Source organism: Neolamprologus multifasciatus, chromosome 5 (genome assembly GCF_963576455.1).
Source record: "Neolamprologus multifasciatus chromosome 5, fNeoMul1.2, whole genome shotgun sequence".
Lineage (NCBI taxonomy): Eukaryota > Metazoa > Chordata > Actinopteri > Cichliformes > Cichlidae > Neolamprologus > Neolamprologus multifasciatus.
Window position 1 is genome coordinate 12,886,815 of NC_140443.1, and position 18,534 is coordinate 12,905,348.

The 18,534-nt window shown below is 37.2% G+C and overlaps 1 protein-coding gene across 13 annotated transcripts in view; it reads left to right on the plus strand.

Annotated features, from left to right (window-relative positions):
- Positions 1 to 18,534, plus strand: part of grip2b (glutamate receptor interacting protein 2b) — a 264,699-nt gene that overhangs the window by 167,970 nt on the left and 78,195 nt on the right. For 2 of the 13 annotated variants that reach the window (XM_085161242.1, XM_085161247.1), the window contains exon 1: positions 9,223 to 17,761. The exons of the other annotated variants lie outside the window; for them this stretch is intronic. In XM_085161242.1, the coding sequence (XP_085017368.1) occupies positions 17,707 to 17,761 (55 nt within the window). In that variant the 5' untranslated portion in view covers positions 9,223 to 17,706. Of the gene's footprint in view, positions 1 to 9,222; positions 17,762 to 18,534 lie in introns of those variants that run through there. 13 annotated transcript variants of the gene reach the window in all.

The window sequence follows — 18,534 nt, forward strand, 5'->3', positions numbered from 1 at the left end:
AAGTCACCCGACTTTAATCGTTGAGCATACCGATAAATTTACAGTTTGGTATCTCGATCTTCGTGATAGTAAATGGTTCACTGTGTATTTTTTGTATTTGTATCGATCATAGAAAGATATAAACAAAATTAATTTAAAGTTAGTTATTTATTCATCGTGTCACTTCTCGCTACCAGATGGAGCATTATGATAGCTATAGTTATCAGTTTTGAGATATGATGATATGATAATACAGTTATTATAGCCTTTTTTATTTATTTATTTTGCTCTCATCGATGTAATGCAGTATTTCTAAGATTCTGTAAGTCGGTGTTGAGTTTCAAGGCACTTTAACTTGATGGGTTTGAAGCTTGGATAATATTTCTTTGATCTTCATTGGTCACCTCATGCAGCATGGCACTGAAAGTTCGTTTTAAAGTGGCCTCCTGGGATGTTTTCTCGTGCTGCTTTTTTCAGTTTTTGCACCGATGCAGCAATATTATTACGTCTTTCAGGGATTTCTATCGTTGGTTCAGTCGTGTGCATGTGACACTCCTCCAGTCGTTTCTGTCTGTGTTGGTAGGAGAGGGATATGCAGTTTTTCCCCCCTTCTTTTTTCTCCCTCTACTGCTGATTTATTTATGAATTTGGAAATCTAATGCTTTGAAGTGAAGTCTGAAGACGCAGTGGAAAGGGAAGCAAATGGGGACAAAACGCCGCCTATTGGTCTGACAGGGCGCACTGCACCTCACCCTGGGGTTATTATGACAATAATAACAATCTGAATACCCAGCGGAAGTGAAATATGAAGTTGCTTTAATGCACCGCAGTTTTAAATATAAATCATCATATTCCCTATTTTTTGATCTAAACTAAAACAGAGTTTAGCCTGTGACACTTGTAGCAAAAAAATCTGATATTTTACTGCAGCGGTTTCCTCAGTCAGCAGTCTAAACTGCCTTCCACACTCACAATATCTACAGTTTAAAGAGTACAATAAATGAGATACTCCAGATTTAACAGATTAGGATTGCATATATTAATATTTTGAAGTTAGATACACTATGACTAAATTAGATAGATGCTCTCCAACAGTTTGGAAAAAATCTGTAATAAAGAACAGTGACGCATGCCATTGTTCAAAGCTAGGCAGGCATGTAAAATTAAATTCTGTCTGCTAAACCTTACATAAGATATTGTGCCCCATGCAAGATTTAAACTGGACAACTGTTGAAAGTTTAAATTGGATATTACTTTAACTGGAATTTCTAGAGTAACATAATGGGCCAATAATCAGTATTTATATATAGGGTATCATAAAATGTAAATTGTTCAGTTGCCTCATTAGTTGGTAAACAACTCCTCCTGTTTTAGAGTCTCCCCCATTAAAGACTTGATTCAGCTACATTCTAATGAAACAGCGTTTCATTAGCAGCACTGCCAAAGGCTTTTTCATTGTTTAAAAACTGACATAATATTATTTTTTTCACAATAGTGCAGCAAGAATATGAGCAAAGTCCCACTGCATGTTTTTGTTCCTAATTGGCTATAATTTGCTTGTTTGTTTTTATTTATTTACTTATTTTTTTAACTGAACCATAAAAGAAAACATTAAAAATATCTTGTTGAAAAAGTATGCTTTGTAACGTTTGCTCTAAGGACTCAAGCATCTGCTGTTTACAGGACACTTTAACTTACATATGTTCTTAAATAAAACATCAATAAGTGTAATACAACAGTTTAAACATATAAAACTATTAATGTTTTACATTTTTTCCTGTTTGTAGGCTCAGAGATCTAGAATTAAAATCAGATCATTATTATTATAGATGTGTTTGCACAACAGAGCATTCAGAGCTGTCCTGTCTGGCAAGATTTAAAAAAAATCACATTATCGTCTTCTCTTGTTGTTCTGTGGGTTAGCAAGATGCATCTCTCTCGGCCAAAACAAGGAACCTATTTCTCTTGCACTTTCTATATTGCTTCAAGTTAAAACTTGGTCCTTTGTTTCCACTCTCAAAAAACCAAGACCCTCTAGTTGTTTGATGCAAAATCTGGTGTTTGTCCACAATGTAGCTCAGCGTTGTAGTGCTGCAGGGGCTACAGGTTGTCTGTTATTTCTTTTTTTTTTTCTTTCCTCCAGAATGTCTCACTGCTGACTCGTAATTCCAGTAGAGTCAAGTCAAGTCATCTTTATTTACTATAGCACATTTAAAAGACATCAAGTGTCGGCCAAAGTGCTGAACAGAGGGATAATATAATAAAAGAATTAAAATAGAAAGAAAACATTTTTAAAAAAGAATTGTAAGACATGTAAGAGTATATAGGATACAATGTACATGCAAATATGCACACTACATATACAAAACTGTACACATTCACACACAAAGCACACATATGTGAACATAACGTATATACACAACATCGTCCAATAAGATAAGAGACCAAATAGACAGAATAAAAAAGATATCAAAGATATCAGTACCTTCAGGTTTTGCCTGCTGAAGGTCACATCACACCCATTACACAATGATCTTCAGGGGACTAACTAACTAAGGACAACTGTAGCTTTGAAAATTGATTATCATTTCTTCAGATAGGTCATGGTTATTTTTGCTGATAAGTTGCTGTTGGCTGGGAACTTCTAGCGTGCCTGACACTTTCTCAAGTTTGCACAGGATATCTGCAAGTTTCCAAAGGGAAATATATCACACTTATAAAGACCTTCTGCTCTTTATATATGAGAGAAATGGGAAACAGTGTTTAAAGAAATCTTAAAATTTTAAATAATGAAAGAAAAAATGTTCAAGAATATGTCCACTTCATTTTTTGAATCTATAAAAGTGCCATATTCTCCAATAATTCCCTACTATTCTCAAGCAGTGTGTTTTGCAAATAAAGAATAATCATTTTTCATATCCTTAGTCAAAACAATTACAGGAATTATACTTTTTCTTTTATAATATGTAGAAAGAACAGAAATAAAATGAGTATATTAGGCCCATTTGTTGTTTTCTGCCTTTAGTGTCATCACAGTGGATCATCTGTTTCAGTCTTTTTGATTTATGATCTGGAAATTTAAATGAGGTTTTATATAGTCTTTTTTCTTATATTTGCCCAGCCTGACTTAAGCCTCCACATTTATCAGGCCTGTGCAAAAGCCTGGTCATGTTAAAAAAAATACATCATTGCAGCTATATAGCTGCAATGATGTATTTTTTTAAGTTAAAGGCATTGAAGGGTTTTTTTCGTTTGTACATGAGGTGTATACGATATGAAGTTTTCATCCCTCAGTGATAATCATTTTTTTCATTGCTCTGATATAATATGAGTAATACAACAGTGTTGTGCCAAGTCCAAGAATGCATTAAGGCAATGAAATGACAATATAAATATGATGATTAGACATGGTTAGGAGGTGAACTTTAATTACAGTTACAAGAATTGTCTGATTGATGACCGTGCTGAGTTGCTAGCTTGCTGAATCTAAATGAAAGTTGATGAACGTTGATAGATGAGTCATGTGTCTCCAAATTATGCTGCACTTTTTGCATCCTTTTAAAAATCCTTGTGACGGCTCTGAATGTTCTCTGTCACTTCCATCATATTGTTCAGTGACTGGTCTGGGAAGTATCTTCTCACCATTTGCATCTCTTTTAAAATAATTGCACCCCCTGTGCTCTAACATATTACCTCATTCTGTCTCTGACTGCTAATGCTATCATCATTTATTTTGTCAGCAGTTATGCTTCTATATATTTCATCCTGCTGACTTGGACGTGTTGACATTTACCATATAGACTTACCGCAGTCAAAAAAAATTAGGGTAAAGTTTGGGATTTAGTTTGATTACCACTTAAACAGCCAACAAAAATGATTATGGATAAAGTTGAGTATACCAACCTGATTTGAGAAACACATAGAAACACAGATGCTGATTTTTCCTTTTTCAAAGAATACAAATGTTCAAATTCTCAAGGCTGTATATTATATTTACATGATTAAATTATAACTTCCCAAAAGATGTTCCAAACCTTGAAAGCCTAAATCTGTTTCTCGATCTCTCACCTTGTATTCTAATTCTTTCCACATCTAATTTCTCATTAGCATGTTTTCTCTCCTTTCTCCTGCCTCGCCCCTCCTTCCTGTCTATCCCCTTTCCTTTCCCCCTCTTTCCCTCCGTTGCGCCTCTCAGCAATGCAGATGTGCTTTCTTTGATTTTGTCACCGGAGATTAATTAGCACTTTATTAGGAGTCCTATTTATACCTCCAGCAGGGAGAGAAAAGCATGAGAGAGCGAGAGTATGAGGAGAAGAAGAGAGAAGGAGAAATGGGAGGTGAAGCAACAGAGGCAGAGATGAGTCGGGAAAAAGACGAATTTGGTGAGATAGCAGAAAAGATGGAAATGGAAGGAAAGAAGCTGGAAGTAAGTGGAATAGAGAAGGAGCGAAGAGGAAAGATGAGAAAACGTGCAGCAAAAAATGGAGACGGTGAGAAAAAGGCAAGTGCAGAAATGGAAACAGTCGAAGACGCCACAAAAAGAGACTGTGTAACAATAAAAGAGAAATGAGACATAAAACACCCCAGAAAGGTACAATGAAGACACAATAAAAGACAACAAGAAACGAGTCCTTCGAACTAAATAGGTCATTAGTCACACATAGGGCTCAGGATGTAAACCCCAACCTCCGCTGCCTCCACTGAAATGAGTCACTTCTTACAGTAGACAAATGTTGCCACAAATATAATCCAGACAGTATGGCTTCCTACAAGACGAGTTGTGTGGCCACAACCTGTGGTTGGTAGATTTTATGTGGGTATTTAGAACAAGCAATCAATTTTCTGTTGAGTCTAGGACAGAGGAAAAAGGGTATAAGGTGAGAAAGAGAGTGAGATTAAGGAATGATTGGTAGAAGAACGTGGGAGGACACAGAAGGGAATGAAATGGAAATGAGACGGGATAGTGACAAGTGATAATTCATCATGTAAGTAAAGCATCCAAAGAGCAAAAGTTAGAAAGGGACAGACATAGATGTGGGAGATGGTGGAAAAAAAGGTTATGATGTCGAGGAAGAAGGGCGTTGTGCAATGAGAAAAGATTAAGAGAATGGTACAGAGACCATGGAGAGATGCAGAACAAGGTGATAAGTAGAGAGTGAAAGGGAGCAATGAGTGATGTTTAGTGCAAAATGATATTCCACTATAGCAAGCACAGAAAAAATATATAAAAGATGTATTTGTGAGACTGCAAAATGAGCACATTCATGTCACAATTAGGCTTTCTCTGACACTCAAACTTATCTCCTGCAGCAAATGCTTATAAACTAAAAGGCATTAAGTAAAACTGACAAACAACTGAAACTTTTAATAGGCCTTTTGTTAATAAATAAAATTTAGGAGCATTGTCAAATGTATACTATCCAAGCAGCAGATAAACCTCTGATTTTCATATTACATTTTTACTCATTTTTCCAAAACGAGCTGAAAATCTTTTAAATATGCAGACTTGACGACAGTGTCATACAGGTTTAGGGTTACATCATACCACATCACATGTCATTAGGACAGACAGAGAAATTGTTCAAATTGTCTTGTTATTCTAAAAATTGAATATGCTCAGTAATGTCATACTCAGAAATTGTTGAAAGTCTGTTGAAAAGCAGCTGAAATGACACATGCCTCCACTGAGCACTCACCTGCTGTTCAGCGCACTCACAGTGGCACCATGCTGGTCGTGGGAGCTGGAGATCCCATCCAGGTGTAACTGGAAGATTGAATCTAAGATAAATAGTCAGTGACATCCATCCACATCCATGCATTTTTTTTTTGTCATATGATTTGATTTTTATTTATTTGGATAAAAATTTCATGTCAAATATTTACACTGAATGTGATTTAATGCAATCTCAGGCACATGCCTGATCAGTGCCGTGAAGATGGATATCTATCTGTTTTTTTCTAAACTCCTTAAGATTTTATATTAAAAACTAAACTGCTCACATTGACCACTGCAGGTCAAAACCTGTGATCTCTTTATTTTTCTCTTTTGTATTCCATTAAAGGTGGTGGATAATATTTACAGAAAGAAAGTAATCAGGCGAAATTAACTAAATGGTAGTTTTGTGAGCAAAATATTAAAAGGTTTATTAATTGAAACCCAAAGAAACATGGTCTGATTACTGAAGTCAATCTTTTAAACCCCAGCATAAGTTAGAATATGTGCGAAAGACACTGACTGTGGTCATCTTAATTTCACACTGGTTACAATTAGGACTGTTAGATTAGCTTGTTTTCATTTTAGCCACGCACACAATACACGTCCAACGGTTACTGAACTCTCACTCTTTTTCCCTGCACCAAAATATGTTTTATTGATGATTAGTAGAGTTGACTAAGGGATCCTATGGCTTCCCCACTTCCACTTGCTCACGTCTGGAGAACGTGAGCAAGATAAAAGAGCAAGAAAGAGGGAAGGAAAACAAAACAAGACAGAAATGAAAGGTACCAGTGGCAGGTTGTGTTGCATGTTAGGGTAAAGAATGAAGCACTGACAAGTGCCAGTGTTGTTTGGTGGTATAAGGCAGATAAGGGCCTGGGCTGACGTTTTCAAGAAGCACTTTCAGAAACCTTTTCAAAACCGTTGTTTGGCCTTTCTCAGCTCCCTGAGTTGGCTGCCAGTGACAACAATAACACCACAGAATACTAAAAAAAATGTACAGCTACAAACAAAGCAAAAACAAGGAAGAGACAGCAAGAGGGAGACAAAGAGAAACAAAGACAGAGGTTTCACACTTTTGATACTATGGCCTCATTATTTCAAGGCATGGTTGAAAGACACCATGGGCAGAAATATTTCAAAAGAATGTAGAAAAAGAGAGAATGAATGACAGGGGCATTTTTATTACTGCTCATGAGTAAGACAGTTGATGTTTTGAACATATTTAGAGATGTCGCTCATGCTAACATCAACGGTTAACACCAAGTTTACTTTGGAGACCTTGGAGGATGAAAAAAAAGCTTCATAGGTAGATTTGTAGAGTAAGCTCATATCAATATATACATTTTTATGTAATTAGTGTTGCCTTTATATATATTAGATTACATATTATGTTTTTTTTTTTTCATCTGTCATTTTTTTTGCAATAAGACAGTGATTTTCATAGAAGTTAAATGGGAACATGTTTTGGTTGTTTAAACAAAAAAAAAAAAGCTTTCATCTGCTATTTGGGCTCGCCCTTGTAGAGTCCTTTAAGTAATACAGGACTATATGACTATTATATGACTAATGTGACTATTTCTTCAATGCAAGTCAACAAGCAACATTTCTATTTTTTTCCATAGTTACTATATATGTTTTCAAATGATGCATTCCTGTCATTTTTCCACAATGATTGGAAGGCATAAAACACAAATGCTGAAAGATCTTGGGAGTTGAGTATCTGGGCAGTAGAAAAGAATGTGGTTGACTGCTAATGATCTTGGTTTCCACTGACCTTTGCTACATGCACGAGATTTTAAACTGAACAAATTGTGTAATGGAGTTAAGATTTTCATCATGAATGTTTCATTCATTAAGATTGCATGTGAGATGTAAGTGTTCCTCGAGTTATTTTGAGCAGTTTAGAATAGTAATATATGAATACTATACAAATATAATACTGAGATAATAAATATGCCAGCTAGCATTAGTGGAAAAATAGACTTAAAGAAACTTCTGATTAATTTAAAACACAACTTTCTTCAAGTTATTATTGCTCTCTGCATAAAATATCCACCTAGAAAAAACATTTCTACTTCTGGGTTTAACCTAAATTGGAAACATGAGCACTGCAAAAGGAGAGAGAGGAAAAGGGGCAGAATAAAAAAGCATGAGCAGAGGGGGGAATGAAGAGTGAATTATGAGAGGACTGACAGGTAGGGAAGCTGGCACGCCAGAAAGCTGTGATTCCATAGAGGAAGAGCAGAAAACAGATTTGGGGTTAATTTGCATTTCAGACTCGCCTCTCCTAGGCTGCAATGCCAGAAATCTGCTGATTTGCACTCACCTCCTCTCTTCTGTCTCTCTGTCTCATTTTTATTCTCTATCTCAATTTTCACTATTTTCTTGATTTACTGTCACTTATGTCACAAGCTGTAATAGCTGATTCTTTTGATAAATTTGAGCCTGTGAGTGTAATGAAATTTGTTGAAAATCCAGTTGCCTAATTTAAAGTGATTATCACTTAGTGCGCTATTCAATACCTGAAGAAAAATATTTTTATTAATGGACTGCTAAAGTGAACTCACTGTACTGAATCACTATTGTCCCCTTCAGCTCGTTTATAGTTCAGACTATGATACGACTTGTTTTCCCACCTCTCTCTCACTGCTGGAGGACAACAATGCATATGTGTGGTGAATGCAGATGCAGTTTTAAGGGTTTCCCATTCTTCATTCAAATAGTCCAATTAGGGGATAGCATATATATATATATATATATATATATATATATATATATATATATATATATATATATATATATATATATATATATTTAGAAATATATTAGAGCTGCAGCTATTGATTATTTTAGTAGTTGAGCAATCTATCGATTACATTGATAAATATTCACCAGAGGAAAAAAAACACAAGTCTTTCAAAATGAACTGCTCATTGGTTTCTTAATTTAAAACTGCAGTGTTTTTAAGTTTAACCCTTTAACCCCTGGAATCATTTTGTTGTTTTAGCTGAAGAAGTCTCAAAAAGTATGCTGCGAGGATGTACTTTTGCCCCTTTTTTCAGGACTACTACTTCTTTCAACATCTGGTACTTGTTTTGCCTTTCTGTATACTATGAGTGTGTAATTGGGGATTATTAACAGAAAAATACAACAAACTTGAAATTTGACAGGTTTTTAATAAATAAGGCATTCAAAATCTACATTAAAAAAAACTTTAGAATTACAATTTTAAGTTTGAACTATAAAACACTTAACAACAATGAGTTGTTAAGTGACAAACTCTGTCCCTATAATTTGCTTTGGAGGTCTCTTTTTCTAAGTCAGTTTAATGGCCCATGTACATTTTTACTGGCTTGTGAAAAAAGCTTACATTTTTATATTTTTAAATATGAATGTACCTTAATTCATAAAACAGTTTATATCATCTCACTTTTAATCTGAAAAATATTATGAAAGCCTTGAAGTTAATATGGTCTAATACACCCGATGCCCCCCCCCCCCCCCCCCCCCCCCTTAGACTCAACCCTGTTTGCTGCAGGTATTGCTTCCATGCAAAATTGGACGGCTGCTGTCAGCCTTCAGTAAGCAGTATAATTGAAACTTGGTAAACCAGCCTAGGTTAACACGTTATCTGCATATTTTAATACAACCTCTGGAGGCTTACTGCTGATTTTTTGCTGTGTAAAAGAAACAGCAGTGGATGGAGGAGCTAAAAAGGTAGCTTTTCTTCCCATCTGTTTAACTGTGCTAGCATCATCATCACTGTTGCCATTGTGTTATCAATATTTTTGTTTAAAACTGGTAGCTACATGGGCTTATTTTTTTTCCCGAAATTTTTATTCATAGGCCGCTTTGAAATACGTTTGTTTTGCAGGTCTGTTTTTAGTCGCAAATCCAGGTGAGACGTGCGTTATACATGGAAGCAAATAATTTGTGTAGAGAATTTTTAAAATCTAATCAAACTAATTTCTCGATAAATTTCTTGATGCATGCTCACTCATCCAGGTAAGTAAATCCCAAAAGGTTGATTCTGTTTATCTGGACGTAGCGTTTTCAGTGGGAGAAACGTTTTGTCACTCATCTAAGTGACTTCCTCGGTCTCAGCTGACTGCAGGTTTCCAGCTGGTGAACCAGTTGCTAATGGATGAGACACACCCAAAATGGCTAACTGAAGGTCGGACAGTCCAGATCACCAAGGATCCCCAGAAGAGACTGGTCCCGTCAAACTACTGACCAATAACCTGCCTGTCAGGAATCATTGCAGCTAAGATGAACAGGTGCATTGTTCAATGCATAAGTGGGGACACAGAAAGGAATGGACAGAAACACTGGACATCAACTACTGGTAGATAGAACAGTTGCTTGAGACTGTAAGACCAGACTGACCAACCTGTACACCACCTGGACTGACTACAAGAAAGCCTACAATTCAATGCAACACACATGGATCTTGGAATGTATGTATGTATAGGTCCCTGGGCGATATGTCTGATAGAAGAAGTGGCTAATCAAGAAATCCTACCAATAGCTGGACAAAGTTGGATTGAAAGAGAGCTTTCTCTACTCCTGTATTAATCTTCTGTGTTCCTATTTTCCTCATTTTCCATCTCTAGTGTTGCTCTTAGACAGATTTTTAGTCTCCATCTGTCCTCATTTGTGTCCTGCAGTGTAGGGAGCTATTAGAGTGATAGAATTGAGATGCACAGCAGGGGGAGATATAGACTCAGAGAGAAAGAAAACTGGAATTAAAGAGAGTGAAATGGAGGTACAGGGCTTCAAATGAGAGCAAATGTTAAGCAGACAGATACATTTGATGCTCATAGCAAACACAAAAACAACATTATCTTGAAACTACATTAAAAAGAGAAAATAACAAAACTTACAATGCATCCTGAAGGTTATTCTTTGAGCTTGCACTACTCCACTAAAAACTATTCCTTTACCAAGAACCAAGGTGAAAAACCTTAGATATCGAAATTAAGATTTAACTACTTTAACATGTAGTCTAACTTTTGGTCAAATAAAATACCTGCCCTACTTTTTGTGGCAGCATATATTTGTTCTTCATAGCAACAAGCAACAAGCTGCTTTATAGTAGGACAACAAATACCTTAATAGAATAAACAGGCTTTCAACCAAGAACTTTTCACACTTGACCATCTCTATTAAACAAGCAAACAGGCGTGCTGGCAAAAGTAGTTAACCTTAGTTATTTGAATCTACCATTTCCGTAAACTCAAATTATTAACTAGCATGTGGTACTCCTGTCCAAGAATGCAGGTGAGATAGCTGACCATTGCATATATGTTTATGTTTCCATGCTCTGTCTCCCTTTAGATACAGATATAAATGTGTTTTCGTAACCAAATACTATTACTGTATGTGTGAATGAGTGGATATGAAGTGACCATTCCATGTACAAAAGTACATGCCTATACAGGCACACACATGGGTGTGAGATTGCATGTTACGTGTGTCTGTCAGTTTGCGTGTTTCCTGCACTGAGCCACAGGAGGCCATCATTTGCCACTTCAAAGTACTTATGCATAATCCTGTGTGGATTCATTTGCACTTGAAACCCACAGATTGAGAGTGAGAGAGAGAAGGAGGGAAAAGCAGACCAGGAGAGGAGAGAGAGTGCAACGCAAGCTGAGGAAAAACTCTGACCATGTGCAACATAAAATGTGCTCTCAAGAGTATCTGGATTGTGTGTGTCTGGAGGAGCAAGATTACATGAGTCATATTCTTGACAATTTTGCCTCCTTCCATCTCCACCTCTCTCTCTCTTTACTATAGTGTGTATGTTCATCTTCCCTTCATGTTTTTTTAATTTTTGGAGGAAATTTTGAGGAAAGCCCTTACAGGGATGCCCTGGTGGGATTCATTCATGCATGGGAAACTAACTAACAGATTGTGCTATACATCACAAATTGATGCACATTTTTTTAATGTATTTATTTTTTTAATGTGTTTTATTTGTCCATATTTGCTTAGATTTAGGTCAGACCTTTTGGAAACCTTCCTCCGGGGTGTAGCTATTTAGTAACTTAGCCTGCTTGTGTTATATATAGGCAGGAAAACATGATTTGTGGTGTTTATCTCTTGGTTTTTAAGTGTTAAGCTTAATGTCACACCCTCAGGCTATGATGCCCAAGCGTGTTTGCCCCAAGAGTGCAATTTGTTCAACTAGTATGATTGCTGCATGCTGCAATACAGCTGGACTCGGACACAGATCACGTAGTGTGATCGCTGTGTGTGTCCCAACACAGATTTTCAATGCTTCCTCAGTGGCAGGTACATCCGTAAAAATGGCTTTGTTAAGTAATTAACAAATACGTGAAAGGACTGTGTGTCATCACTTCTCCAATTAGGCGGTAAAATACAAACAATCATGAAATTCATATTGATTACGAGTGCTTTTAAAAAAGCACATGTCCATGAAAGAGAAAATGATACGTTCATTGAAGGCAGCATGGGTTCAGGCCAGCAGGGGAGTACACACAGTTGTGTTTAAGCACAGTACGAGGCAACTTAGTTTAGTGTGATTTAGTTACATTAGTCTGGGATCTATCTGATAGTCATTGGCGTTCCTGAAGGACCAGTAGCTGTCTTGGCTAAGAATTTGCTATAACCTGTTTACAAATGGAGATATTTTTGAAGGAGTTTAAAAAGGTAAATCTTTATCAAACTTCACACTTTAAAAAATGCAATGTGATTTTTGCTCTCAACAATGATAGCATGGCAGTTAAAGAAGGCTTAAACCGGTTAGGCCAATAAAAGCTGACTGACTACAAGACAGCTACAAGCAAACATCATGCACTCCTGGTGTATTATGTTGTTTGCATCAAAACTCCTGCGTGACTCATTTATGATTATATATATATATGAAATTACATTAATATGACTGCTTGTTGGTTGACAGAAGTTTACTTACCTGTTTGCTTTTCTCATGTAGATTGACTTCATTCTGGGGTAAACAAACATGTAAATTTAGCGTAAATTTGGCACAAGTAACTACACAAGTTAATGTTTCTATTGTGGTTTTCTGTCACAACAAAACTCTCAATGCCTTTTCTTTTTTGTGACAGCTGATACACTTTTATGGTGCCCTGTCAGCAGAGCAGGGTGTGTTCATTTAGGTGTGTGTGTTTGTACGAGGCTCTGAGTTCAGTTATACTCCAGGACTTTTATTTTATGTCAATCCAGTCTCTGAGTTCTCTAATAATTGTAAAAGTGCCAAAAGTAATCTTGAAAACAGTGACTCATACCAATTTCAAAACTTTTAGAGCCTCACAGCACTTGCTCAACTAAACAGCTACTCTGAAAAAAGAACACAATCATGTTATCCCTGTGACTTCAACCTTGTCTGACAGCTTGTGTGCAACCATACTTCATGGTATGGTTTTATGAGTTTCTTCAAACAAACAGAAAAAAAGATGGGGCTTGCTTATCTGTTACAGAATACACCAAAGTTTCTACTTCTGACTTTCGGCACAAACATTTTTACATAAAAAACACATGACGTAATGGCTCATCAAAATGAAACAGATTGGAAAACAAGTCTTAACATTCAGTCTTGGGTGTTGTGACAAGCACAGTATTACAGAGTAATTGACTTCAAAATCTTACAGTTAAGATTAGAGGGTTAATCTCAAGCCATGTTTCCAGAAATGTAGTGTACATGGATGAAGCTTCAGAAGTACAAATGAAGTTTCTATAAATGTAGAGCTAAAGATCAGATTGTTACTTGAAAGTGTATGCAATTACTTAAGAATGAGTAAAAGGGCTGAAACCACTGGTGGGCAACACTGGAGTGGATGACGAGCAGAACAAGGCAGGCATTCGAGCCCAGTGTTTTTTGTTTATTTTATTTTTTTATATTGAGGAGGAGCAATGCAGTTTAGAAGAACTGCAGTGTCAGTGGTAACCAAAATTCAATTCAATTCAATTTTAATTCAATTTTATTTATATAGCGCCAAATCACAACAAAAGTCGCCTCAAGGCGCTTCAAAAGCAGGGTTGGCAAGGTTTGACTGGGGCTCTATGCAGTACTTCGTCTCTGGAGACGACAGAGTGCAAAAACTCAGGGAAAGCCTAATCTGCCATATATAGATGGTGATGTTTTCTAAGGTAGTTAAAAGTTAAGAAGCTCCACAGTCGCAAGATGAAAGCTGCCTTGAGATGCTGAAAGCTCTACACATTGTAGGATCCTGTGCGCTTCTTAGTGTGACAGATTTGGAAATTCGTTGCTAAAACTTAGAACCAGGAGAAGTCATGCAATTTCAGTTTATGATCATGGAACCAAACTGGAACAGCTCTGTATTGTTCCAACATTGCTGGAGATGTCAAAGCAGCAAGCTCAAAGTATATATGGTGAAGTTAGCATGTTATATAATCCACCAGGTTAACTGTTCTAGGAACAAAATGTGCACAGTTGTGTGTCTTGCTGGCATCGAGTGCTGAGTGATTTGTAGCTAGACTAGACTGAGCAATGTGACTCAGAACCTCTGCTGATGTAAAGATGTGTGGTTGAGCTGTTTTGGATGAATCTAGGTCACGCTGTTCAGGGCGTGCAACGTTCACAACTAACTAGCCATGAGGGAGAGAGAGAGAGAGAGCAATAACTACAGTTATTAATGTCTACCCCCCTCACCCAGCCACCGAATAGATTTGTCCATGTTTTTTGTGCATTCAGAGCATTTGTGAATGCATGTATGTAAAACCATGCCAAATATGCTTGTATTTACTGTATGTGTGTGTGTTTCTCTGCATTGCTTTGATGACTGTAGACAGCAGGAAAACAAAATAACCCTCAGGCAGATAGCTGGAGAGCTGGAGAAAGTAAGAGAAGGAAAATGAGAAGACTGGAAGAAAAAAAAAGGAGAGAGATTAATGATCTGAGAAAAGGGACTATAACAGAGAAAAAATAAAGTGTAAGTATGCAGGGGGGGAAACATACATACGAGGTAACAATAAATTGATATGGGACCCTTTATATTTCATTTATTATTTATATTTTCTTTTTCTTTTTCTTTGCCTAAGCACTTGTATTTCTATTTCATAAAGTTTTGCTTTTCATTAACTCAGAAGCTTAGAAAAACCCTGAGGAAATGTTTAAATTTAACATATCTGCACATTTTTTTCTAATTGTTTTGTGCCTGTCTTTCTACAAACTGAACCTAACATGAATGCAGTAACTAACACGTAATCCTAAACAACAAATTTTGGACATGTTTTTCTCAGTTAGATTTTCGATAGTGTATAACTTGAGTTATATATCAAGTTAATCTTGTTGAGGGTTTTGACTTTTTGGAAGTATCACAAAAATATGAGTGTAAAAGAGTAGAAGGAGAAGTGGGATGTCTGGAAGGAGTCCTTTCTTGCTGTTTCACTCTAATCACTGCTCACTTCTTTTATACCTCCACACAAACTCACTGCTCTCAAAAATATTTACCTCCCTGTATGTAACTCTGACTTTTAGTCCACACTTTCTTGAATATTAACACTACACACTGCTTGTTGTCATCCCTGTTTGAGGTGATATATGCAATACCACATATTTACCAGTTAAAAATATAAAGCTTAGGGCGTAGTCCCACACACTGAGTCAATGCTCTTTCTTGGTGAGGAAAAACACAAGATGTCTCTTAAGTTCTTCAAATATTAGCATGTTGTGGCCACAGTGATTCTGCTGTGGAAACAAGCATAGTTAGAAATGAAGGGTTCAGTGCTACATGTCTCACTGCATATCACTGCTTCTGGTACCTGTTGAAAATCAAGCTTCGGCTGTTTGGCAGAGGTTGAGTCGTAGGGTGGAGGATTGTTCTTTTTGGCCTCATGCTGTGCTACCATCTGCCAGCTCTCCTTTCATGCAATAAAAATGACAGTATTATTAATGTCTCCAATCCTAAACATTGTAGATTACTTTGTTACTTTTATTCTACCACCAGAGGAACTGAAGTCATCTGATTGTAGTTCAGGGGAAAAAAACACACCCTTAATTGATTGTTTTTCGTCTCAGTGGATAATTGAAGAACCTTTGTAACACAATTAACAGCATTGGTTGTCTGATAGATAACTGTAATGAGATTACAAAGTACAGCACTACAATTGTGAGTTACAGAAAAATGTAATGCGACTAGTAGCATGTTACTTTGTTTGCTGTGTTATGCTCAGCACTTTTCATTAGAAGCATATCCCTACTTGTTTAAACTATTGTATGTTCTTTCTCTTTACCTGGCTTTGTTACATCCACATATGTTTTTATATCTATGTCCACAAAAACAAATATTCACGATACAACTGTCTCTCCTTAACATGACATTGTAGATAAAATAACAAAATAATTGGATTTTGCTTTATTAATGCCTTTAAAATCAGTTGACATTAGTTGACATTATTTTCTTTCTTCTGCGGGAAGATTATGTGTGGTAAAACTCACTCAGAAAAAAAGTAAGTTAAGAATGCACGATAGGCTTTTAGAAGAATCCATCCATCTTGATACGCGGCCCAGTCGTGGGGACAGCAGCCTAAGCAGAGAAACCCAGACCTCCCTCTCCCCAGCCACCTACTCCAGCTTATCCGGGGGAACACCGAGGAGTTCCCAGGCCAGCCAAGAGATACAATCTCTCCAGCATGTTCTGGGTCTGCCCCGGGGCCTCCTATTGGTGGGATATGCCCAGATCAGGTCACCCAGGAGGCATCTTTATCAAATGCCTGAACCACCTCAACTGGCTCCTTTCGATGTGGAGGAGCAGTAACTCTACTCCTCCCACATGCCTGAACTTCTCACCCTATCTCTAATGGAGAGGCCAGTCACCCTTCGGGGGAAGCTAATTTCCGCCGCTCATATCCGCAGTCTCGTTCTTTGGGTCACTTCCCACAGCTTGTGACCATAGGTGAGGGACCGGTACAGCGTGCGCATCATTGCATCTCTCGATCTCCCGCTCCCTTTTCCCATCACTTGTGAGCAAGACCCCAATATACTCAATTCTTAATTCTTCTGTTGGAAGAATTACCCAGCTAACTTTATTTGCTGAGAAGCACCCCAGGCATTAACATTTAGATATGTAAGTTGATAGGCGTGCTATTTAAAGGCTGGGGAAGCTTCCCTTCCTTTTGGGAGGCAATATAATTTCAAACACTGAAACACTTCATTAGTAAAATTACATTTTCTAGTAGTTGTGTTTCAAAAATAATTAAAAATATAAACTCGTGCCGGCATCATGGATATTAAATGGCTCTCCAGGTATCTGATTCTTCTCTGGCGGAATGTAACCTGTCAAAGACCTGAAGGATGACTGAGACAAGCTGCAATGGACCAGTAACAAATGATCAAAGAACAAATAGCTTGTATCCTTCCACCAGTACTCCACTCCTAAATTATTGCCTGATCACTTAGAGCTTTTTTACAGGTTCACAAAGGTCTTATTGAGTGCCTCAGAATAACCATAACTAATCTTAAATGTGTTACTAAACAATGTATTACTGCCCTAAACTGTGTCAAAAATATGACATGGTCTATAAAATTAGGCAATTATAGGAACCAAGCTAACTCAGAGAAAGAACTCTAAATGGATGAATAGTCAGAGTCACTGAACTCATACTCTCTCCTGGCATTTCCATAATAGAATGAATTGTTTTTCACTCTCTTTCCTTCTCACCTTATTTTATCTCTTTGTTACTCTCCCACACAGACTCTCAAAATCTCCCTCTCCTTTTTTTGTGCCTTAATACTCGCTCACTTTTTTCCCTAAGCTCATCCTACTCTCTCTCTCTCTCTCTTCCACCCTTCGCATTGTGTACCTCTCTCTCCCCCACCCCCTCCCTCTTGGGGCTTGAGTGGTCGTAACGTAAGCGCCAGTCATCTCTTATCATCGCCTCTGTGTTCCCTGAGCGCGCGGCAGTCCACATCTCTCCCTCTGTCTCTTCTTTTCTCTGTCCTCTTATCGCTTCTGTTTGTCTCTTTCTGCCTTTTCTTTGGATGGTACACTAATAAGGAAAACTCAATGTCTGCCGTCATGTTTTGTGGCTTGAGAAGGGACGTTGGGGCAAACAGTGTCGGTGAGTGTGGAAGAGGGAAAATTATTTGATTGAGCGTTCAACAGTTTTGCAATTTGTATTCTTCGTTATTTATTTATCGGTGGCATTGTTGTGCTGATCGAACTATATTTCCCAGGAATTGCCTCCCATTTAATAATTCCATGATGCATCCTGTTGTTTGGGAATTCGTATAATAAAAACAGTTTTCTGTAGGTGGCGCTCTTTTCTGTGTTCAGCTTTGTTCATGTTTTCTATTGATATAGTTTTTTTGTGTGTTTTCTTTTCTATTTATTTATTTTCAATTCAAACAACAATGCTTGTCACATTTGATAGGAGTGTTTCTTTTTTTTCTTTTCTTATTTTCTTTGGTCACCGTTTTCTTGTCTCAGATTTATGCTTTTGTATTAGGTGTTGTGGTATTCTCACCGTGAATGGAAGATTGTGCAAAATTGGACTCCTTTGGTGAAAAACCATGATTGTTATTATCAGGACTACTTTGTGAATTCAGGTATACCTTAAACGATCATGTTCATATATACTGTATGATGCAGAGCAAAGATAAGATTTGGTTCTTCATCATGGTTAATATGTGTTAACCATAGACTGTATAATAAGATGGCTGTAGCTACGGTGACATCACCTGCTGTTTTGTGAAGTATCATTTTAAAGTCTTATGCATAGCACTTATTGAATCTGATTTGACCACATTTGGAGAAGAGGTTGGAGCCAGGAAGGTATCTGTGAACACTACCATTGGTTAACTAGCTTGACTGGTAGGGTCCATAATGTAGTCC